Source organism: Rutilus rutilus (genome assembly GCF_951802725.1).
Source record: "Rutilus rutilus genome assembly, chromosome: 8".
NCBI lineage: Eukaryota > Metazoa > Chordata > Actinopteri > Cypriniformes > Leuciscidae > Rutilus > Rutilus rutilus.
Genome location: NC_140222.1, coordinates 8,467,518 through 8,493,333, shown reverse-complemented (window position 1 = coordinate 8,493,333; position 25,816 = coordinate 8,467,518). Strand labels below are relative to the sequence as shown.

The 25,816-nt window shown below is 42.8% G+C and overlaps 1 protein-coding gene across 1 annotated transcript; it reads right to left on the bottom strand.

Moving 5' to 3' along the window:
* Positions 1–2,994: 2,994 nt before the first annotated feature.
* On the bottom strand, positions 2,995–13,242 carry LOC311294830 (uncharacterized protein; the record flags this gene model as incomplete). Its single annotated transcript, XM_084415864.1, has 5 exons — positions 2,995–3,149; positions 3,460–3,488; positions 3,623–3,766; positions 11,886–12,242; positions 13,146–13,242. 5 exons carry the CDS (start codon positions 13,240–13,242, stop codon positions 3,033–3,035), a joined length of 744 nt encoding a protein of 247 aa, XP_084271990.1. The 3' UTR covers positions 2,995–3,032.
* Positions 13,243–25,816: the final 12,574 nt, after the last annotated feature.

The window sequence follows — 25,816 nt, the reverse complement described above, 5'->3', positions numbered from 1 at the left end:
ACTAGGAGAGGTGTGGTATGTGTTGGGTGTGTGTCTCACGTGTGTGTATTGTTATTATTGTTATTATTATTATTATCATTATTACTGCTATTATTATTATTGATATCACTGTCACGTCATTGCAAAGTGTTATCATCATCGCCATCTTTAGCATTACTATTATTAGATTTTTCTTTATTATTACTATTGTTGTTATTATTATTACTATTGTTGTTATTATATTATTATTGATATAACTATTGCAATTGTACTTTCAATACAAAATATTATCATTATCGCCATGTTTAGTATTACTATTATTACTGTTATTACTGTTGCTATTATTATTGATATAAATGTTGTTATTATTATTATTGTTATTATTGATTTTATCAATATCAATAGCATCACTTTTTTGTGTGTTAATATGAGTACCAATACTGTTGTTATTATCACTATTATCAATGTTATATATTATTATTATTATTGATATTACTATAGCCGTCAACACAACTTATCACCATCCTTAGTATCATTATTGTATTATTACTGTCATTGTTATCACTGATATTACTGTTACCGTCACCACAAAATATTATTATCATTATTATTATACATGCTATTACTATTTAAATACTATTTAATACTTCTACATATTACTAGTATTATTTGTCACTGCTGTTTTTTTCATTACTGTTATTATTACTGCTGTTTTATTGTTGTTTTTGTGTTCTGTTGTTGTGTTCTGTGTTTACCTTATGTATAATAAAAACACGAAGACAAAAACGTGCTTTATGATACAAAATGCATATTGTTGTTTAATGAGTACAATACAAATATCTGTGAAATATGCTTAATACCAGTGGATGGCTTATGCAACAGTCAGTAACACTTATGGAAGATATATAAAAAATACATTACATAAACTCATATTAGGCATTTTGTTGCTTTTCTCAGTGTCTTTCAGTGCAGTTTTACAGTTTGGTCAAGGACACAGTGGTGATATTTCATGGATCAACCCCTGCAGGATTTGAACCTTTTACACTTTAACCACAAAGATACGACACCACAAACAAAGTGCTTTATAAACTTCAACATTTTCTGCTGAAAAAAAAAAAACAGTTTAGAGTAACATTAATGTTAGAAATAACGTCATACTGGTGTTTTCATCAGGGATGTTCCTCTCTAGTGTTGTCAAGATGCTAATACTGAAATTGTGAATATAACATTACCAGTATCGGTAGTATTGGCGTGACCCGTGTGTTGTTTCACTGACAGCTTCTCCATCAGTAGGAATTACTTGAAGTTGTTAAAAATGTTCATCTTGATAAAGTATTCATGTTCACAACCTGTTATAAATGAATATAAAAATAAGCAGAAAAAAACATGCAGGTCTTGCAGTGTAGATGCTTATTAAAGTCCCACAGAAGGGCCGTGGAACGCACAGGTTTGTTTGATGGCTAGATGTAATTTCCACTCAAACAGGAAGCTAAGGCAGGACATATTGAATGTCATAGGGCCTCCCCCTTTTCAAATAGCCAATAGCGTTAAGTTTACCTCACAGACTGCAATTCGTACTTGACAGCATCATGAAGCGAATCCCAGCACTGATGATACGTTGGATTCAGTAGTAGAGGTGTGAATAAACTCTAGCCATTTCATTCTTAATCACCGTACAGTTGGAAAACAGAATAAAACTCGAGCGTTTGAGTAAGCGAACACACATCCTCAGCACATATTGCTCCCTGACGTGTCAACGGTGGCTTTGGCCAGGTGGTGTTTATAGCATAGGGGGCGGAGCTTTAGATTCTAGAGAGCGCTTGATTGGACAGAGTCTGCGGTGATGTCATAAAAACCTGTGATCCATTTTAGCGGAAGTGAGAGACTAAGTTTTGAAAGCTTATATCTCCTAAATGCAAATTTTGCCATTCTTCCGGAGCTCATTAACTTATTTATAACCTTAAGGCTAACATATTCATACTGAAAGCTAAAAAACTCAAATTATGATTTCAGGGGGTCTTTACAGATTACAGAGAAACAGAGAAATCACTGTTTCTGTCCGAGTCAATTTAGCAGCTTTAATAAACATTTACACTCTGAAAATCCTCAAGCGCTCTCTGTACTATTGGAGGTAATGGTAATGTTCTCCTTTGTTTCTTACTAATTAACCGTTTGCCTTTTCTGAAGCAATGTTTGCATATTTTAAAATATATTTAGGCTATTATTTAAATAACTAATAAACAAACTATTTTGAATTAGTTAAAATTGGTATCAAGGTGAAATGTCTCTATTGGTGCCAACTAATGAAATCTTGGTATCGTGACACTCTTTCTCTGTGAGCGATGTGAGTTTCTTCTCGTTTCCCATCTTCTCTTTTAAAGGGATAGTTCACTTTGAAATTAAATTTTGGTATGTTTTAGCTTACCTCAAAGGCATCCAAGATGTAGGTGTCTTTTTTTACGCAGTAGTTTCAATTTTGATATTTTTAGGTCAAACTGTTCTTGTCTGTCAGTCATTTCATGCAGGTCTATGGGTACTGTCTCAAGAGCATGCACAGAGTCCAAATTAAAACAATTCCCCATCGTCCAAATTAAACAATTCGTTCCAATGAACTGCAGTAGCCAAGGCGACATCTAGTGTATATATCTATACCCGCCCGCGCCCTCAGATCATTTGAACGCGGCTGTGTTCAATAGGTAACAACGATATAAATACTGTTCGTTTTCTCACACAAACTGCTCGTTTCGTGTCTTAGGCCATCAATGTGTACTTACGATGGGGAATTGTTTAATTTGGACGATGGGGAATTGTTTAATTTGGACGATGGGGAATTGTTTTAATTTGGACTCTGTGGATGCTCTTTGAGACAGTGACCATAGACCTGCATGAAATGACTGACAGACAAGAACGGTTTGACCTAAAAATATAAAAATTTAAACTACTGTGGAAAAAAAGACACCTACATCTTGGATGCCCTTGAGGTAAGCTAAACCATACCAAAATTTAATTTCAAAGGGAACTATCCCTTTAATGAAAGTATCAAAACAATAGTGTTATGTGAGCGTCTCATTGGCCGCCTCAGCCTCAGCCTGATTAAGGTTCGAGTCTCTGAGATTCTTCATCAGAAAAGTGTCTCTCTGATCAGGGGACGAGTCTTCAGCTCCACTTTCCTGTTTATAAAAAAACACAGATAAACAGAAAGAAAAAGAAATAAACCGGATTGATGTTTGAGTTACACAAAGGCTTGGAATCGCAAAAAATAACTAAATATCTTAAAATGTAGGATGTTTCTCTTCACATTTATTAGAATAATTCATCTTTCCTAAACAACCTGCACATTTAAATGCTTGAAATATTATTTAAATAAATTACTCTAAGTATATAATAATGTAAAATGTAAATCACACACAAACATTTATTGAGCGCACAGATGTGAATCTGTTTTGCAGTCAGACAGATTCAGTTGATGTAGTTTCTCACCCGTTTATCGCGCTCCGTCCTGTTCGCTTCTGGAGGAAAAACAACAAACTCTATTAAACACTTCACTTAGGTTAGAGTAAAATATGGAAAATTCTCACATTTCCATCTCAAATCTTAAATCTCATATTTCCATCTTTTTAAATAATTTGTATGTTACACTCACCGTTCCTTCTTGCTCTGCGCTTGCAATAACAGTAAATCACAGCAACAATCAGAAGAATAACAGCAACAGCAACAGCTACAGCTACAGGAATAGCAACATCTCCATATTTTCTTGGAAAGGATGGAGTCAGACCTGCATCTCGATCTGGAAGAGTTAAAGAGTTAAAGACAGACAGTCATTGTTATTAAGAAAGTAACTTATAAATCAACAATAGTTTTGTCTGATATTTATTTCTACACTGTGGTCATCCGTTGTATGATGTTGATTTAACTGGTAAATGGCTCCATCTTGTGTGTTTTTGAAGAACTAGCAGCTAAAACACTTTTTAAAGACTATTTATACATTCATTTTTCATCTTAAAGGGATAGTTCGCCCAAAAATGAAAATTCTGTCATCATTTACTCACCCTCAAGTTGTTTCAAACCTGTAAGAATTTCTTTTTTCTGCTGAACACAAAAGAAGATATTTTGAAAAATGTTGGTAACCAGACAGTTGATGGACCCCACTGACTTCCATAGTAGGAAAAAAAATACTATGTAAGTCAATGGGGTCCATCAACTGTCTGGTTACCAACATTTTTCAAAATATCTTCTTTTGTGTTCAGCAGAAAAAAGAAATTCTTACAGGTTTGAAACAACTTGAGGGTGAGTAAATGATGACAGAATTTTCATTTTTGGGGCGAACTATCCCTTTAATAACAGTAACTTTTTTTTTGCATGTGAATAATTATTTTGTCAAACATGATCTCAATGAAAACATTTACTGGCTTGATATAAATATTTTATGAACATATTTTTTTTGTTAACTTCAAACCCACTGCACTTTGGATTCTTGGTGAACAAAGAAGAAGAAAAAAATAGATGTATTTAAACTGATGATAATAAAAGGTGATAAGAGATGATATTGACCAGAACAAAACAGTTAAACTACCACCAATAGAAAAACTAGTTTGTTTTAAATCATAAAGCACTGAATTTAAAGTTAAAGCTATAAATTACAGTTTAAGAGAACATGTGTTTTTCTACACTACCAGTCGATAGCTTTGGTAAGATTTTTTTTATTATTTTTAATATTTATATTTTATATATTACATTAAGTCTCTTCTGCTCACCAAGGCTGCATTTTTTTTTTTTTTTTTTTTTTTTTTTAAATATTATTGTTGTAAAAGAGGTGTCAGGAAGGAGACCCAAACTTGTGACCTCTGAGAAGGACTGTACTTAGGGTTGATACAAAATCTTCAATCTCCCCAGGTTGTCCGGTCAGAACAATAATGAGGACGAATTTTACACTCTCATGCCACTCTTTAATGAAACAGTTTGACATAGACGATGTGAGTTTTGTTCATGGTTTATTCTCATGGATGCATGAAGCAGAACTGAAGAATAAAGATATTTTCTCTAGATATATCGGATCAGGAATGGAGCGAGTGTCTCCGATGAAATTTACATGCATACTGACAACAGTTCGGAGTTGCGCTAGTAGAGACTGTCTGATTGGTGGAGAAAAATAAGGGGGATTGCTGATTGGCCTAACTGTTGCTGGGCACGTGGAAAGTGGAAAGTGAAACTACAGTAAACTAAATAATAACTATAATAACACAAACATAAGATAAAGTCAGAACCTTATTAACAGCCGCCCCCAACTTTGGGCAGCAAAGTTGAACACGAGTCAGTCAGGAATGTCTCGAGGAAGTGCAGGCAGCTTGATGAGCTTGGCGACGGGTCTGGTGTAGGATTTGTCTTTGATCTGAATATGAGCAATACGAATCCTGCCATCAGCTCCAGGGAAAACTTCTGTGACTTTGCCAACAAGCCACAAGGCACGCGGAAGCTGCTGGTCAACAACAAGAACAATATCATCAATACGGATGTCTTCTTGGTCTTGTTGCCATTTGGAGCGGCTCTGGAGAGATGGTAAGTAGTTCCTGATAAAATGGATCCAAAACTGATCCGCTAAGACCTGGCAGTGTCGCCATCTGCGTCGACTGAGGAGCTCTGTACCTGAGTAAACAACCTGCGGAGTAGATGGGTCCAGCCGCCCCATCAGCAGCACATTTGGAGTGATTGGATCTGGGTCTGCCACATCAGAAGAGGTGTAACCAAGCGGTTTGGAGTTGATAATGCTCTCAACTTCAGTAAGGATGGTTCTGAGGACCTCTTCGGTGACCGTTTGTGATCCCAGTATGGCATGCAGCGCTGACTTGATGGTGCGGATTTCTCGCTCCCAGGAACCCCCAAAATGAGGGGCACTAGGTGGGTTGAAGCGGAAATGAATTTGCTGGCTAGCGAGTTGTGACTGCAGAGCGGGGGCAAGTGAGTTGAAGGCCTCTTGAAGTTCTGAGCTGCCACCTTTAAAGTTTGTACCTTGATCGGACAGCAATTCATGAGGCTTTCCCCGTCTAGAGATGAAACGGCGTAGACTCATGAGGAACGAGTCAGTGTCCATGCTGGCCAGCAGATCTAGGTACACTGCATGTGTGGTGAGGCATTTGAATATTATGCCCCATCGCTTCTCATTGCGCCTCCCTATTTTAATGAGGAAAGGACCAAAACAGTCCATGCCAGTTGAGTAGAAAGCTGGATGGTGTAACCTTAGACTGGAAGGCGGGAGGTCGGCCATTTTGGGAATAATGGGTTGGCTACGCCACTTGCGGCACTCTGTACAGTGGTGTTGCTGCTTGCGGACAGCCTCTCTGCCTCGCAAGATCCAGAACCTTCTGCGTAGCTCAGCGAAGACTCTTTCAGGGCCTGGATGTGCAAGCTTGCTGTCGTAATCAGCAATGATCAACTTTGTGATGGGATGATGAGGGTCTAAGACAAAGGGATGCAAAGTGCCTGAGCTGAGGGATTCACAGTGTCTTAGTCGGCCCCCGACACGGATTAACTGAGTCTCTGGGTCGTATTCTGGAGCCAAAGTGATAAGCCTACTGCTGGATGGAATGGGCTTTTGGGAGGAGATGAGAGCAAACTCCTCTGGAAAACAGTCACTTTGCACTTGTCTGAAGAGAGAGAGTTCAGCTTGTCTGAAAGACTCAGCTGTGGGTTTAGAGTCGGTGGCCGCCCCGTGACATGCTCGAACTGTGGCTTCCAGCAGCTCTTGGAAGCTACTAAACTGGCTAGTGTCGGGTAAAGGTGGATGAGGGGAAGTAGAGATGACACCACAAAACTTGGCTTTGCGCAGCTCTGCTGAATCATCAAGGCATGTAATGTCTGGACAGGAAGACCAGGTTGACTCACTTTCATGAAGGAAGGCAGGTCCAGATCTCCAGCGGCTGTGACTCTGGATCTGTGAGAGGGTCAGTCCGCGAGTTATATCGTCAGCAGGATTCTCACTGGAGTGGACATAGCGCCATGAGCTGCTCTCAGTTAATTCCTGGATATCCGCAACTCTGGCACCAACGAACACCTTGTAGCGGCAGGAAGGAGACAGCAACCAAGCCAACACGGTGGTGGAGTCGGTCCAGTAGGTGACGGAGGAGATGGAGACTGTGAGCTCTCGTTTCAGGACTGCACCAAGCTGGGCCCCGAGGTGGGCAGCGCAGAGTTCCAGCCTCGGGATGGACTGCTGGCGGACTGGAGCAACACGGGAACGGGCCGCTAGGAACGCTACCTGGACATCATCATCGGCGCTGACAGTACGCAGGTAGGCGACCGATCCATAGGCCCTCTCTGATGCATCTGAGAAAATGTGGATGCTCTGGGAGGTCGCTGGGAGGTCGGTATCTGAGTGGACATAACAACGATTTACAGTAACGTTAGGAAGTAATGGAAGTTCACTCGCCCACGCCTGCCACAGCTGGAGCAGATCCTCGGGAAGATGAGGATCGTCCCAGTCCCGTTTCTTTCCCCAGAGGCTCTGCACCAGGATTTTGGCCCGAGTGGTGTAGGGAATGAGCAGTCCTAGAGGGTCATATTGTTGAGCTAGGACTCGGTAAATGCTGCGCATTGTGGGCTCAGATTGCTTTGTGTGGCGAAGGCGATAGGTGAGAGTATCTGTTTTGCAGTGCCAGTGCAGCCCTAGGGTCCGTTCTGGGGGATCTGCACCCTCCATTGATAGCCACAGATCTCTGCTCTCGGATTTGAGTTCAGGCGGCAGATGACTGATGATGTCTGGAACGTTGGTGGCCCATTGACGCAGCTCAAAGCCACCTGATTGGAGCAGAGTCTGAAGTTTGTGGATGAGCTGCTTTGCTTCTGAGATGGTTGGGAAGCTTTGAAGAAGATTGTCTACATAAAAACAGTTCTCCACTGAAAACCGAGTATCTTCATCAAGGCTGCTGTGGTCAATGACGTGCTTTTGGAGGGCAAAGGTCGCGCAGCAGGGACTGCAGGTGGTGCCGAAAGGGAGCACCTGCCACTGGTAGATGTCAGGCTTGTTGCTGCGGTTCATGTCCCTCCAAAGGAAGCGGAGGAAGGGCTGATCATCAGACAGGAGGCGGACCTGATGAAACATGCCCTTAATGTCGCTGCTCACCGCAGTGGGATATTGCCTGAAACGGAGCAGGACACCAAGAATACTGGAACCTAGGGTTGGCCCTGGAAGTAGATGTTCATTCAGGCTGGTGTTTTGGAAGGTGAATGAGCAGTTGAAGACAATGCGGTCTTTGCCATTGTGATGGACCATGTGATGGGGAATATACCACGATTGCCTGCTCTGGTCTTCAGGTGATGTGAGCCTCTTGATGTAACCCGAATCCACCAGTTTCTTGATTTCTTGGCTGTATGATGCAGCCTTGACTGGGTCTTTGGCGAGACGACTCTCTGTGCCTCGTAGGTGACTCAGGACAGCTTCCTTTGGGGCACTGAGAGGAGGAAGACCTTCCTTCCAGAGCAGTGGGGTGGCATATCTCTGCACGTTGTCAATGTTAACTCTGACTGTCTTCTCCTCCAACAGTTTGATGGCCGCCTTATCCTGTTTTGACCTGGTGATGAGCTTTTCGCTACGATAGGGAAGAATGTCCATCTCCCATAATCTGGACACGTGATTGAGAAGGTCATTAGAGGAAGTGGGAGTGTTAATAAGGAGACACTGGGGGGTGGACGTCTGGTGCAGCAGGACTTTGGCAGGACCTTGCAGAGTCCAGCCGAGACGAGTTTTCAATGCTGCGGGGCCCCCTGGTGGGCCTAGGTGCACAGGCTCAACTGGAGAGAGAAGATGGGGGTAGTCTGAACCAATGAGGAGAAGTGGCTGCCCTTGGCTGATTGAATGTAGCGGGAGGCCTCTGAGATGACGATACGTTTTCCGTAGGGCCTCAACAGGATGAGAATGCTTGGAAAGGCCAAGCTCTACCGCAGTGAAGGCTTTGTGGATGCGAAATTGTTTCTGAGGATGGGCAGATGAGGATATGGAAAATGACACTGACTTTCCTGAAACAGTCTTCACATCTTGACGGATAGTTCTGAGCGCTAAGTCCTCACTCTGTCCCTTGAGATGTAGCTCTTGAGCGGCACTGTGAAGCAAGATGGTGCGTTCAGAGCCATCATCGAGGATGGCATAAGTCTCGAGTCTGTGTTTGCCATTGTGGAGAAGAACTTTGACCATCTTCAGCAATACACAGCTACTCCTGAGGTCTGGATCGAGGTAGTAGGTAGCTGGTTGTCCAGTCGCTGCGGTTGGATGGGCTGATTTGGTTGCGGGAGTGTTGACCTCATGCAGTATATCAAGATGTGTCTGATTACACTGCTGACACTTAGCCTTGAGATAGCATTGAGAAGCAAGGTGACTTCTGCCACATCTCCAGCAGCGCTTGCCGGTTTTGATCCATGACGCTCTCTGATCAGTGGAAAACTTCTTAAACTCTTGACACTGATTGAAGTAATGTTGAATGTCGTCACAAAAGGGGCAATACTTCTTAGGTTTCTCAAGTTTAGTGCTGACGTGAGGTCGAACTTGTGACGAAGACTCAGGTGAATTAGGAGAAGGATCAGAGCCAAGCAAAACTGTGGTAGGACGTGCACTGGACTTCTGCAACTTGGGCTTGAAGCCCTTCTGATGTTCGTCTCGTGGAGACCGTGAATGGTAAGGTTGATAGTCCTCATCCTGAACACGGACCTCGTATTCAAGCCAATTAGAGAAGTGCACCAAGGTAGGTATCGGAGTGCGGATGGGGTCTATGTAACGCTTGAATTGTGCTCTGAGTTCATGCGGCAACTTGGACAGAAGTCGTGAGGTGTGTGACCCGCAATCCAGCTCAGTCTTGCCCTCCTTGCCCAGTTGATCTAACATACCGACCAGAGCTCTGACTTTGAGGCCGAAGAGGCGAAAACTTCGACTATCCCCACTTCTGATTGGAGGCTCGGCCAGGACTTCATTGATGCGCTGCAGGGCTAGTTTGTGAGGTTGCCCATACATTTCAGTCAGTGAGGCCATTGTCTTCGAGTAGGGAGTTGGACTATTACAGTAGGAGTCTGCAATGAGGAGCGCATCTTCGAACTTGAGGTGATCAACTAGTATTTGGTATTTGAACCGCTCAGTTGCATCTCTAGGCAAGAGGTTGTCAAGCGCTATCTTGAGGCGGGCCTCTGGACCTCTGTATGTCTGTCTGGACCTCTGTATGTCGCCTCCACAGAGTATGTATTGTGAGGGAGAGTATACGGCTCTACATACGCTGGAGTGGAGTGAATCCCTGCCTCATATGAAGGTAAATATGACACCGGAGGCGGCGGAGGAGGTAGCGGCACGTCAGCTGGAGGTGGAGGAGGTAGAGGCTCGCTCCAGGGAGGAATTGGTACAGCGTCAGGCCAGGGCGGAAGATCATCCACTACTGCTTGAAGATTGCGATTAGGAGTGGATGTTCTCTCAGGAAGATGATAAGGCATATATGTGGTGGCGCTATCCTCAAACTGAGCAGAATGCCCTGGATCGAGGTGTTGAGGCTGAGGCGCTGATCTCAAGGAGAGAGAATTTGCATATCTCGCCTGAGCTGGTTGTTCTCCTCTTTCATCTCCTGCAAAGCTGACATGACTGCTTCAGAGCTGAGGTTCTGAGGTGCAGGTCCAACTGGATCTGGAGTGATGACTGGAGCATGAGGTTGAAAAGCTGCTCCCTCGTTGGAGTGGCCATGGAGTGTGAGAGAAGAAGGACGACGTGGCGGGATATTCACCAGAAAGTCATCGAGGTAGCGAGGCCGACGGATATCACGGCGAGGACGAGTGTGATCCATTGTAGAGCTGAGGAAACTGAAGATCCGGCTCGAAGGACCATGTAAAAGAGGTGTCAGGAAGGAGACCCAAACTTGTGACCTCTGAGAAGGACTGTACTTAGGGTTGATACAAAATCTTCAATCTCCCCAGGTTGTCCGGTCAGAACAATAATGAGGACGAATTTTACACTCTCATGCCACTCTTTAATGAAACAGTTTGACATAGACGATGTGAGTTTTGTTCATGGTTTATTCTCATGGACGCATGAAGCAGAACTGAAGAATAAAGATATTTTCTCTAGATATATCGGATCAGGAATGGAGCGAGTGTCTCCGATGAAATTTACATGCATACTGACAACAGTTCGGAGTTGCGCTAGTAGAGACTGTCTGATTGGTGGAGAAAAATAAGGGGGATTGCTGATTGGCCTAACTGTTGCTGGGCACGTGGAAAGTGGAAAGTGAAACTACAGTAAACTAAATAATAACTATAATAACACAAACATAAGATAAAGTCAGAACCTTATTAACAATTGTTATGGAAATTTAAAATAATGGGTTTCTATTTTAATATATTTTAAACTTTACTTTATTCCGGTGATCAAAGCTGAATTTTCAGCATCATTACTCCAGTCTTCAGTGTCACATGATCCTTCAGAAATCATTCTAATATGATGATTTGATGCTCAAGAAACATTCATATAATTATCAAAGTTGAAAATAGTTATTTACATTTTAATTTCAGGATTCTTTGATGAATAGAAAGTTCAAAAGAACAACATTTATTTTAAATAAATAACACATAGAAACAAAAACACACAAAAAACAGCTGTTTTACACAGTAATCATATTTCACAATATTATTATTATTATTTTGTATTTGTTTTTTAATCGAATAAATGCAGCCTTGGTGAGCGGAAGAGATTTCTTTCAAAAACATAAAAAATCTTACCGATCCCAAACTTTTCTCTGGTAGTGTATGTACTTAGAAACTTAGGCTGTTTCAAATAAATATAGATAAAGAAAAATAGAAAACACCACTGAATGTCACTGCAAAAGTATTAAACACATTAATGATTTGATTTAAATGGACAAGACTTGCTTTTAAACATGAAGACTCACCATGAACTATATCACTGAAGAACTGTACGTGTACACTGAATCTGTGGCTGTTGCTGATGCTGAAGCTGCCGATGATGCTGATGATCACTAGTGTATATTCTCCAGAGTCTGTGTTTGTGGTGTTCATGATGGTCAGAGATCCAGTCTGATGATCCAGCTTCAGTCTGCCTCTGAATCTCTCAGTACCTTCATTACACTGAACATCTGTACAGATCTGACTGAGATCTCCAGTGATCTGAGCGATGCGAATGCCATTATTATACCATCTAATTATGTCTTGTTGGTGTGTTTGAACACTAGTGTTTAGAGTGACTGAATCTCCCTCCATCACTGACACTTTATCAACACCAGACACATCTGAAGAAGAAACAATTAACATTAGCCAAACAAATGCATAATAGTGCTTTGAAAAAACTTTTTTACATATCATAAAGATTGTGAGTAGAGAGATATGACTGGATTCACAATGAACATTTATTTCATTAACATCATACAACCATGAATATTATGATACTCCAGGAAATTGTGCCATTTCCCAAAACATTAAGATACAATGGAAGAATAAAAATGTTATTGTTATTATTTTACAGTTTTAATCTTACAATTAAATAACAGTTTTATTCACCCACAGTGACTGACACTAGTAACAACTGATGACATCACGGCTTGATCTTTGCTTGACCAATCAGCGGAAAGAGGCGTTTTATTCCCGCCCGTGTAGAGATGGAAAAATACAACGTGTTTATCCAGTTTGGCTTTACTGTCTTTCCATTTGGCGGATTACAACAAAGTTTGATGAAAACACAAACAAAAATATGAAAAAAAAAAAAAAAAGATTTGCGGGGTTTTTTTTACGTTCATGAGAAGGGTCGAATATGTGATAAATGAACGATTTCTTTGTTTTTCCGATTAAGACAAAAACGAGAACACAATTTATCTGAAGGTACACGGATCAATAAATAATAAATGCTTTGAAATGGATGGATGATATGACGAGAAGCTGACATCTTCACCAGAACAAAACAGTTAAACTACCACCAATAGAAGAACAAGTACACTTTAAATCATAATGCACTGAATATGAAGTTAAAGCTATAAATTACAGTTTAAGAATAAATGTGTTTTTGTAGAAATTATCTTTATGCTGTGTGTGAATTAATATACAGGTAAAGAGAAAACACTCCTGAATGTCACAAGTACTAAACACTTTAATGAAGTGATTTAAATGGACAAGACTTGCTTTTAAACATGAAGACTCACCATAAACAGAAACAATGAAGATCTTTACACTGATGCTGTTGCTGCTGCTGATGATCTGTAGTTTATAATCTCCAGAGTCTGTGTTTGTGATGTTCATGATGGTCAGAGATCCAGTCTGATGATCCAGCTTCAGTCTGCCTCTGAATCTCTCTTTACACCGAAAATCTGTACAGATATCACGCTGATCTCCAGGGATTTGAGCGATGGGAATGATATTATAAAACCACATAATCAGGTATTGTTGGTTTGTTTGAACACCAGTGTTTAGAGTGACTGAATATCCCTTCTCCACTGGCACTTCTTCTGGATCAACACCAGACACACCTGGAGAAGAAACAATTAACATTAGTCAAATAAATGCATAATAGTGCTTTGAAAATATTTTTCTAGACATCATAAAGATTGTGAGTAGATGTCTGGATTTATAATGTAACACAGAAGAACATCATTGATTTACACTTTCACTCATCAGACAAAAATACACGAGTCTCATGGAGGATCTTGTCGTTGTTCTCTGTACTGACAGCACTCCAAATGTACAAAAAAATTAGCTCAATGTTAAAATTGACCGGAGTTCTCCTTTAAACAATTTGGCATGGTTGGGCTTAGATAGGCCTTGCATGAATTGCCCAGTTAGGACCCACATAAGATCCTTACAGAGCCCACTTTAAGCCCATGGGGGCATTCACGGTTGAATCCTGGTGCAAGCCCACTTTAAACCCCTTTAGGCAGGTGGGGCCCAAATGGGTCTGACATGAATTACCCAGTTAAGACCCACATAAGACCCTTACAGGTCCCACTTAAAACCCATCTGGGCATCCATGGCTGGCCCCCGTGTGGATCCCGGGTGCAAGCCTATTTTAAACGCCCTTTAAGCAGGTGGGGCCCAAATGGGTCTGTCATGAATTGCCCGGTTAAGATCAAACATAACACCCTTACAGATCCCTTTTAAAGCCCATCTGGGCATCCACAGCTGGATCCTGGGTGCAAACCCACTTTAAACCCCTTTGGGCAGGTGGGGCCCCAATGGGTCTGGCATGAATTGCCCAGTTAGGACCCACATAAGACTCTTACAGAGCCCATTTAAAGCCCATCTGGGTAGCCATGGTTGGATCCCGGGTGCAAGCCCACTTTAGACCCATTTGGGCAGGTGGGGCCCAAATGGGTCTGACATGAATTGCCCAGTTAAGACCCACATAAGACCCTTACAGATCCCACTTAAAACCCACCTGGGCATCCACGGCTGGCCCCCATGTGGATCCCGGGTGCAAACCCACTTTAAACCCCTTCAGACTGGTGGGCCCCAAATGGGTCTGTCATGAATTGCCCAGTTAAGACCCACATAAGACCCTTACAGATCCCACTTAAAACCCACCTGGGCATCCACGGCTGGCCCCCATGTGGATCCCGGGTGCAAACCCACTTTAAACCCCTTCAGACTGGTGGGCCCCTAATGGGTCTGTCATGAATTGCCCAGTTAAGACCCACATAAGACCCTTACAGATCCCACTTAAAACCCATCTGGGCATCCATGGCTGGCCCCCATGTGGATCCCGGGTGCAAGCCCATTTTAAACCCCTTTAAGCAGGTGGGCCCCAAATGGGTCTGACATGAATTGCCCAGTTAAGACCCACATAAGACCCTTACAGATCCCACTTAAAACCCATCTGTGTAGCCATGTTGCAAAGCCCACTTTGGACCCCATTGGGCAGGTGGGGCCCAAATGGGTCTGACATGAATTGCCCAATTAAGACCCATGCAGTACCCTTACAGATCCCACTTTTTGTACGTCTGGGCTTCCACGGCTGGCCCCAATGTGGATCCCGGGTGCAAGCCCATAATGGGGCCCACATTTGCCGCCCATGAAGCCCTCATCTGGGCCCCACATGTCATTGCTGGCTGGGATAGTTTTTATTTTTTTATTATTAAGACACCATTTTAAATTGTTTTCTTAGTCTGTTAATTTGTTCGGACAGTTGCACCATCACATTTTGGGGTTTAGTGCTGCCTTCAGGAATCATCATAAATAGGCCTAGTTAGGCCTAAGGCCTAAGAAAATGGACATCGTAATCACGACTTCAGAATAAGAAAAACAAAATAATATGTATGTAAAAAAAGATTTTAAACCAAGGTTTTATAGAATATAATGATACATGTCATGAAGTTATCAAATTATTTTAAAAGGAAATAATACACTTGCCACAACATAACTTTGTGACAATGTTTAGAAAAATATAAGCGATTTTTAAACAAAACTGTCTGCTTATACAGATTCTATATTTCAGTGCTAATTGCTTTGTTTATTTAAATGTTAAATGGGAAAACACTCAACTGTTCTTTTTTCTTGCATTTCTCTTTTCTTATTCTTGCTTTGTTATTAGGGCCACCAAAATGAAGACGTGTAGGAGTAGTTATGTTCAAGGTTTTGGGGAAAATCTTGTTCATTTAATGTAGGCTATAACCTATTTGCATACTGTTTTTACTGTTTTTGCTTTGTTCTATAGTAAATGAACTGAATTAACCGAATTTTGAGTCTGTATCTTTCATATGTCGTTGAAAAAGTCTCTAAAATAGTTTTGGGCCAATGAGGACAAGTTAAATTAGACCACTGCATGTCCGCCCATATTATTAAAAACTAAAATGACCAACTGGTTACCAACACACGACTGTCAATCCACAACGTTGCCACGATGTCGCCGTTACTTACTGACAACGTTGCAAAGTTACGTCGTGGCAACGAATCCAGGAATTTCAATTTTCTGGTTGCCACGACGTAGTTACGTCGCCACGACGAAAGTTTGGTCACCAGATTACGTTGCAGTTACGTAACAGTCACGTATTTGTGTTAGCTGGGATTTGCAAGTATTGATAGTGTGTGCGAGTTCCTTGTGTTTTTTTTTTTTTTTTTTTTTTTGCTCTTGGTCTTTTGATATAATGACTCTTCATAGCCTACTGTGTTGCGTATCTAGCTCACTAAGTGTTTACTTGACTTTTTTATGGTGTAGGGGCCTGTTTATAATTGGTCACTTCATGCATTTTACTAATCAAAACGATTCCATTTACACCTAGTCTAGTCACATACGTGTGTGGTCGCAAAACTGATGAGAGAGAGCAAGCGCAAAATGCGGCATCGGCATCTCGAAGCGGCACTTCCGGCGGCATCTCCAGCTGCCATCAGTGAGTGGCATCTCCAGCGGCCGAATGCGGGAGCGGCATCTCCAGCGGCCACCAGTGAGCGGCACTTCCGGCGGCATCTCCAGCGGCCATCAGTCAATTATGATATTAACATGATAAAAAAAATCAGAGATTGCAAGTATTCTGATTATTTATAATAGTCCAACATAACATGTATGTGGCAGATTTAATACACCAAGGAAAATTATTAAATAGCATATTCCTTATTAATTATAATAGATAAAAGACACATTTATTAAAAACATACGTTGTTCAGTTGTAGGCTACAGTAGGGCTACAACAGATATGTTTTTAATAAATGTATACTAGGCTACTAATATTGTTAATATTTATATTATTATTAGGGGCCAAGCACCGAAGGTGCGGAGGCACCTATTGTTTTTGTTCGCGTTCTTATTATTATTATTATTATTATTATTCTTCTTCCGCCATGGGAGTCTATGGCAGCCCATAGAACCGATTGCGGGAAAGTTATGAAATTTGGCACAATGATAGAGGACAGTCCAAAAAGTCACCATACCAAATTTGGTGTCTTAAAACCAATCCCTCTAGCGCCACCACCTGTCCAAAATTTCACTTTTATTTTGCTAATAACTTTTGAACCGTTTGGCCAATCAACAAAATTCTTTTTTCCTCTGATTCCCGAGCTCATGCCGATTCGATTGCACCCTATGACGTCATTTTCCGGCTTATAAATATGGCCGCCATTTTGAATGGGCTGAAAAAGCTACTTTTTCGAACTCGTCCTAGACGGTTTGTCCGATTTGCACGAAAATTGAACCAGATCATCTTCAGGCAGTGCTGACAAAAAGTTATGGAATTCAAATTGATTCGTCAAACCGTTTTCGAATAACGCTCGAACACATTTTACGTAGTGCTTGCGAAAACAGTCGTAGGGCTGTATCTCCGCAACGCTTTATCGGATTCAGACCAAAATTGGTACATGTCATCACAAGCATGACCTGAGGCTACATGCTGCGTTTCGGCGCAGCGCCACCTACTGGTCCGGAGATATGAAAAATGGCTATTTTTGCTTATAACTTCTGAACATTTTGTCCAAAAATCATAAAATTGGTCTCGTTAGATTCAGGGCAACATGCCGAGTCGACTGATATAAAATTTTACCATATCGGCCATTTTGACTTTCGGCCATTTTGAATTTTGTGCTAAAATGCTGTATTTTAAGAACGCATGAACGGATTGTTACGAAACTCGGTATGGGTCATCAGCACGATGTTCTGAAGGAGCGTGAGAAGTTTCGAAACAGCGCCACCTAGTGGTGAATTTTATTTTTCAAATGCTTATAACTTTGGATGTGGTTGACTTATTTTCAGAAGACTCATCTCTTTAGACTCCTGAATCCTTGCCGAGTCCAATGATACCAAACATGCTAGGTTTCGCCTTACGGTTTGTGTAGCGTTGTGATTTAGCACTTAAAAAACATTAGGCGATATCTTCGAAACCGTTTGTCCGATCGAGACGAAACCACCGTCAGAAGTTTGGAATCATAGCTTGTTAACTAAACATAAATGCCCAAATGCGAAAATATTGATGTCTAGAGGTAGTAAATTCCAATTAAAGTCATGTGTCAGTCATTTTTTACGTGTTTTTTCATATAAATGTCTATAACTCCGAAGATAATTGAGATATTTTCACCAAAATTGACACACATATGTATGGGCTCACTCTGAGGACACATACAAAAAATGGTGGGACTGAGCCTCTTGGTGGCGCTATAATAGAACAAAACATGAAATTCCCATTGACTTCAATACAATTTTGTGAAATAAAATGCTATACTAAACAAATGCATTGGTGTAATATTACGAAACTCAGATTGTGTCATCAGCACCATCCCCTGAAGGTACCCAAAATATTTCGAGACAGCGCCACCTAGTGGTCAAAAGTTGTAACAAAATTTCCATAAAGGCTAATAACTTTTGAATAAATCTGGCTATTGAAATGCTTAATAGATTCCTTGGGTCAAGCCGAGAACATAGATACCAAGTTTTCCTTATTTGGCCAAACTTCCTGTCCGCCATCATGATTTTCAGTCAAAACCTACTTTTTCAAACTCCTCCTAGACCGTTTGTCCGATTTTCACCAAAATCGAATCGTATCATCTCCAGACCGTGCCGACTAAAAGTTATGGATTTCTTGTCGATAGACGAAACCATTTTCGTATAGCGCAGCAGCAAAGTTGAGGCATGATGCCAATAGCACTATTCAGGCTTTATCTCTGCAATGCCTTGACATATTGACACCAAACTTTGTATGTGACATTGTCACTTCACTCTGACCACATCAGTTTTGTAACTGCGCCACCTACTTGTCGAAAGTGATAATCAATTAAATTATATTTTTAATTACTGTTTCTATGATTTTTCAGCCATTTCGTCTAAAATCCTCTTTAAATGTCTGTAATTGCTCATTGTTGCAGTTGATCTGACACCTTCAGCCATGTCTTGTCGTCTTATTCTGCTTGGCCCCGGTAATGGCTGCTTGCAGCTATATTTATTATTATTATTATTAATAATAATAATAATAATAGTATATTGATTAGTTGAATCTAGCTCATATAGCCTATGTTTTAAAGACAATTTAATTTGAAGAATAACAAATGTTAAATAAAATTACAATTAGGATATATTTTGGTGTGTTTCTAATTAATTAGCTACAGTTCTCTATGTAAAAACCTTTAAAATTAGTAATTATCATTTTTCACATGAATAGCCTAGGCTGTAAAAAATGATCGTGATTTTAACAGTAAAAGACTGTAAAAATGCTACAGTGAAAAACTGTTAATTGGTTAACAGAAAGTTTCCTTACTATATACGGTAAATAACTGTGATAGATCTAATGGTACATTTAATGTAATTTTACTGTAAAATACCGTTAAATATACAGTTTTTGGAAGTAAAAACGAACAAGTCATTGTAGAATTTACAGTGAAAAAACGTAAATTGACATTCCCACAATTCCCTGCGTGACACTTCACATTTTATGTATTTTTGTTGAAATAACTAGGTTTCGTCATAGTTTTCTTAGTTTTTTTCTAATCAGTTATTTTTATGTTACATTTAATGTTGTTAAATTAATGTTTATTGTATTTTTAAAATTTCATGTGTGTTACCATGATGGTGTTTAATGTTTGAGTGAATGACACTGTGCACCTCTATATATTAATATTAACTTTCTTGTGGAAGAACTACTTGTGATGAGCCTTGATTAATAATGTGACTCTCATTACTGCTGTGATTGTTGGTTTGTCAGTGTAATACTATGGTACAAAACAGATATTAATACTTAAATAGATCGGTAAATAAATTTAAGTCATAGTACTGAAATCCAATGTTAAATATACATGTTTAAAATGTTAAATTTACATGTAACTCGTAAGTATGTTTACGGTTTGATGTGTTTTTTACAGTATTGTTCTGGTAACCACAGCTGCTTTTTTTCCGTAAAAACAACGGGATTTTTTTTACAGTGCAAGATGTTCAGTTAGCCTACTTTTTTATGAAAAAAAATTGATTTAATCATTTCCTCTGCGCAGAACCATAACTAATTAATCAGAAAGTGGTATCATCACACTTTAGGCCTACTTTGGCAGCAGCCACAGCTGGACAAAGTATTGGCTGCTGGAGATGCCTCTACGAGATGCGGCTGGAGCGACAGCTGGCTGTTGGAGATGCCGCCGCAATTTCAGCTTTGTAGGCCTACAGCTTTTTTGAATTAATATCAGAATTGTGCAGCACATCAGAAACTCATTTCTGTATTAACTGAACTCATTTCTGTATTAACGGAATAACCGTTTAGGCCTATATCATATTTAATGACATTTCAAATTAATATTTAATAAATAGCATTTTCTGAAACATAAAAGTGATATTGACAGTGACACTTCTTGCTGGAAACTTAAAACGTTACATAGCCTGTATCAATAGGCTTCTCAGAACAATGGCAGCTTTCTCTGATGTAGGCCTAACGGAGAATCAGAAACTCAAAACTTTATTTACAAAGGATATGCTTACACATGATATAGGCTAGCTATATTAGATTAGATTCAACTTTATTGTCATTACACAAGTACAGGTACAAGGCAACGAAATGCAGTTTAGGTCTAACCAGAAGTGCAATAGCAGCAAGTGCAGGATATACAGTGGTTGTCACGGTGGTGAATTCATTGTTTCCTCTGTGTCTCGTGTCTTTGTTGTTTACATGTCTGTGAGTTTGCGTGAGTGGGCGTTGTCCCGCTCACGTGTTTGTTCAGTGCTCCAGCTGTTCGCAATCATCTCATTCCCCACCTCAGCTGATTCACATTACCGTTCCCTATTTATACTCACTCATCTCTCCATTCCAGTGTTCATCCGTTGTTTGCTGTTCCTGCGTGAATGTTCGTGTCGTCTTCCGGGTTGTCGTGTCTTCAGTGGATCCCTGTTGTTTCACCGCACCCGAGCACAGATCACCGAGCACCAGCACTCAGCACCGAGCACTAGACCATCGAAGTCCCTGTGTGTCCGAGTCTGAGCGTTTCCCCCTGTGTGGACCTTCCAGAGCTGTTTCCTGTTCGCGAGATCGCGACCGCACCCTGAGAGGAACTTCCATTCCTGAATTGTCTTATTCTGTGTTTGAGTTCCAATAAATATTGTTCACCTGCAATTGTTTCCAGTATTCTGTCATGACAGAACGGATGGACCAAACGATGGAAGCAGCGGGTGATTCATCTGCTTCACTGGAGGATTTCATTCGAGTATGCATCGGCCGGATGGATGCACAGGAGCGCAGCCAGGGGGAGACAGGACGCGCAATCCAGACTCTGGTCACACAGGTGTCCGAGCTCACCCAGCGGTTTCACCAGCTACAACCCCCCACTGCGCCAGCACCTCCTGCAGCACTTGCAGTTCCCCCCACACCACCTGTGCCTCTCTCCCAGTCGGAACCCAGACTGCCCACGCCTGAATTATACTCTGGTGAGCCGAATTTCTGCCGTCCTTTTCTGACACGTTGCAGTATGCATTTCTCATTACAGCCCAGAACTTTTGAAAAGGAGGAGGCGAAAGTAGCCTTCGTTCTGACGCTACTGACTGGGAGAGCGGCGCTTTGGGGAACTGCAGTGTGGGAGAATCGAGACCAGTGCTGCTCCTCGTTCCAAGCCCTCTCGGCGGAGATGAGACGGGTCTTCGACCGAGCCGTCGAGGGGAAGGAGGCTGCCAGGGTCTTGACTGACCTACGCCAGGGGGACCGATCGGTATCTGACTACTCCATCGAGTTTAAGACCCTGGCGGCCGGGTGTCGCTGGAACGAGGAGGCGCAGTGGGACCATTTCCTGCATGGGCTGGCCGAACGTGTCCAGAAGGAGATCTACGCCCTGGACCTTCCTTCAACTCTTAATGGACTCATCGACCTGGCCCTGAGAGTGGACGCCCGTCTGTCCAGGATTGGGCAGAGAACACCCACCAACCCAGTTCAGAGTCGGAATGAGAACCAGCGGTCCAGCGGCCTGGACACGTTCGGCTCCCACGATCCCGAGCCCATGCAGGTGGGGCGAGCTCGGCTTTCCCGGGAGGAGAAAGAAAGGCGGAGATCCCAGGGCCTCTGTCTCTATTGTGGTGGCAACGGACATTATGCCTATAGTTGTCCAGTAAAAGGCCCAGCCCGATAGTAAGTTTGAGGCTACTATCGGGTGGGATCTCCGCAGGAAAGACCTCATCCACTTCCACCATCCTCCCGGTAAGACTGAGATGGTCTACTCTGGATCACCACTGCACAGCACTCATTGACTCAGGGGCAGAAGGTAACTTTTTGGATCATCAGTTTGCACTACAATTACAGATTCCTCTTCGAACACTTTCCCAGAAGATCACAGTCAACGCACTGAATGGACAGACTTTACCCACCATCTCCTTGGTCACCGAGAAACTTACACTCATCACTTCTGGAAATCATGCTGAAACTATATCATTTTACATTACTGACTCTCAACTCACACCCATAGTTTTAGGACACCCCTGGCTCAGTTTACACAACCCACGCATCGACTGGAAAAGACGGACCATCTCAGCTTGGAGCACTGAGTGTCACAATTCGTGTCTTGTGTCTGCTTGTTCTGTTGTTTCTGTCCCTGTGTTACAGGAGGAAGTAGTGGATTTATCAAACGTGCCCGAGGAGTACCGTGACCTGAGTGAAGTGTTCAGTAAGTCTAGAGCTGCTTCTCTCCCTCCGCATCGTCCCTATGACTGTGCTATAGATTTATTGCCAGGTAAGTCTCCGCCTAAGGGCAAGATTTATTCACTTTCAGTTCCTGAGAGAGAGGTTATGGAGAAATATATTTCTGATTCTCTAGCAACCGGGTTCATCCGCCCTTCCTCTTCTCCAGCGGGGGCGGGGTTCTTTTTCGTGGGGAAGAAGGATGGTTCTCTGCGACCTTGCATTGATTACCGAGGACTGAATAACATCACAGTAAAGAATACTTATCCTTTGCCGTTGATGTCTTCAGCCTTCGAGAGGTTGCAGGGAGCATCTCTCTTCACTAAACTGGACTTGCGTAATGCTTATCATTTGGTCCGCATCAGGCTGCTTTTAACACCCCTAGGGGGCATTTTGAATATTTGGTTATGCCTTTCGGGCTTTCCAATAGTCCCGCAGTCTTCCAGGCACTAGTCAATGATGTGTTGCGAGACATGATCGATCAATTCATATATGTTTACCTGGATGACATATTGATTTTTTCTTCGTCTCTCCAGGAACATGTGCAACACGTACGACTAGTGCTTCAAAGGTTACTAGAGAATGGGCTTTTTGTCAAGGCGGAGAAATGCGTTTTCCATGCACAGTCAGTTCCTTTCCTGGGACACATCGTGTCGTCTGAAGGTATGCTTATGGACCCTGACAAGGTTAAGGCTGTGGTAGAGTGGCCAATCCCAGATTCCCGCAAGGCCCTGCAGCGGTTTCTGGGATTCGCCAACTTCTATCGGCGTTTTATTCGCAATTTCAGCCAACTAGCCGCACCTCTGACTGCCTTGACCTCTCCCAAAACTGCGTTCAGGTGGTCAGACGCAGCTGAGGCTGCGTTTGCCAAACTCAAGAGCCGCTTTGTTTCAGCTCCTATTCTCATAGCCCCTGATGCTTCACGTCAGTTTGTGGTAGAGGTCGATGCGTCGGAGGTGGGGGTAGGTGCAGTGCTTTCACAACGTTCACCTTCAGACGACAGAATGCATCCCTGCGCGTTTTTGTCACATCGATTATCTCCTGCCGAACGTAATTATGACATTGGTAACCGGGAGTTGTTGGCAGTCAAGTTAGCTTTGGAGGAATGGCGTCACTGGTTAGAGGGTTCAGGGGTACCCTTTACAGTCTGGACTGATCACAAGAATTTGGAGTACATTAGAACCGCTAAGAGATTGAACTCCAGGCAGGCTCGGTGGGCACTTTTTTTCGGTCGTTTCGATTTTACACTTTCCTATCGTCCGGGTTCCAAAAACGTCAAACCCGATTCTTTGTCGCGCATTTTTGATCGTCCCGAACACGAAGCTACTCCTGAGCGCATTTTTCCTGAGACCCTGATTATCTCTTCGCTCACATGGGAGGTCGAATCGAAGGTCAAGAGGGCCTTAGAAGGGGTAACGCCTCCGATCCGGTGCCCACCTAACCGCTTATTTGTGCCGGAGGAATTACGATCAGACGTCGTCCAGTGGGGTCATAGTTCCAGTCTAGCTTGCCATCCAGGGGTGAGTCGTACCATATTTCTAGTTAAGCAGCGATTCTGGTGGCCCCTGATGGCTCGTGATGTTCACAATTTTGTTTTGGCTTGCTCTAGTTGTGCCACTGGTAAGTCGTCCAATCGACCCCCAGCTGGGTTACTTCAACCGCTGTCGGTGCCTTCGAGACCTTGGTCCCACATCGCTCTAGATTTTATCACCGCCCTCCCACCCTCCCAGGGTAACACGGTAGTTTTGACCGTGGTGGACCGATTCTCGAAGGCAGCCCACTTTATTCCCTTGCCCAAATTACCTTCAGCCAAGGAGACAGCGGTGGCAGTCGTTGACCACGTCTTTCGGTTACATGGCCTCCCGACAGACGTGGTTTCTGACAGGGGACCCCAGTTTGTGTCCAGATTTTGGCGAGAGTTTTATAAATTACTGGGGGCGACGGTCAGTCTGTCCTCTGGGTTTCATCCCCAGAGCAATGGCCAAACTGAGAGAGCCAACCAAGATTTGGAAAGATCGTTACGATGTTTGGTCTCCAAGAATCCCTCCTCCTGGAGCCAACAACTTTCCATGGTGGAGTACGCCCACAATTCGTTACCAGTGTCATCCACGGGCCTATCTCCATTTAAGTGTAGTGTAGGGTACCAACCACCTGTTTTTCCTAGTACTGAGTCCGAAGTCGCGGTCTCCTCCGCCCACGCCTTCATCCAGAGGTGTCACCGTACTTGGACGAGGGCCCGAGAGACTCTCCTCCAAGTGCGGGAACGCACCAAGGCCAAGGCCGATCGCCACCGGTCAAGACCTCCCGTATACGTCGTCGGTTCCAAAGTGTGGCTTTCTACTAAGGACATTCCGCTCCGCTCCGTTTCCAATAAACTAGCACCCAAATTCATTGGCCCGTTTTCTGTCACTAAGATCATTAGTCCAGTGACAGTCCGCCTCAATCTTCCTCCAGTGTACAGGAGGATTCATCCCGTTTTCCATGTGTCTAAAATTAAGCCCGTCTTTTTTGCACGCATTAATCCGCCAGCCCCGGTTCCCCCCCCCGCCGCGACTCGTAGATGGGGAACCATCCTATTCGGTTCGTCGTATCCTGGATTCCAGGCGGAGGGGACGCGGATTTCAGTACTTGGTGGATTGGGAAGGTTACGGTCCGGAGGAGAGAAGTTGGGTTCCTGCTCGTGACATCCTGGATCACTCCCTTATCGATGATTACAATCGACAGGTAAGGAGTTCTGGGAATGCCGTGAGGCATTCCTAGGAGAGGGGGTACTGTCACGGTGGTGAATTCATTGTTTCCTCTGTGTCTCGTGTCTTTGTTGTTTACATGTCTGTGAGTTTGCGTGAGTGGGCGTTGTCCCGCTCACGTGTTTGTTCAGTGCTCCAGCTGTTCGCAATCATCTCATTCCCCACCTCAGCTGATTCACATTACCGTTCCCTATTTATACTCACTCATCTCTCCATTCCAGTGTCCATCCGTTGTTTGCTGTTCCTGCGTGAATGTTCGTGTCGTCTTCCGGGTTGTCGTGTCTTCAGTGGATCCCTGTTGTTTCACCGCACCCGAGCACAGATCACCGAGCACCAGCACTCAGCACCGAGCACTAGACCATCGAAGTCCCTGTGTGTCCGAGTCTGAGCGTTTCCCCCTGTGTGGACCTTCCAGAGCTGTTTCCTGTTCGCGAGATCGCGACCGCACCCTGAGAGGAACTTCCATTCCTGAATTGTCTTATTCTGTGTTTGAGTTCCAATAAATATTGTTCACCTGCA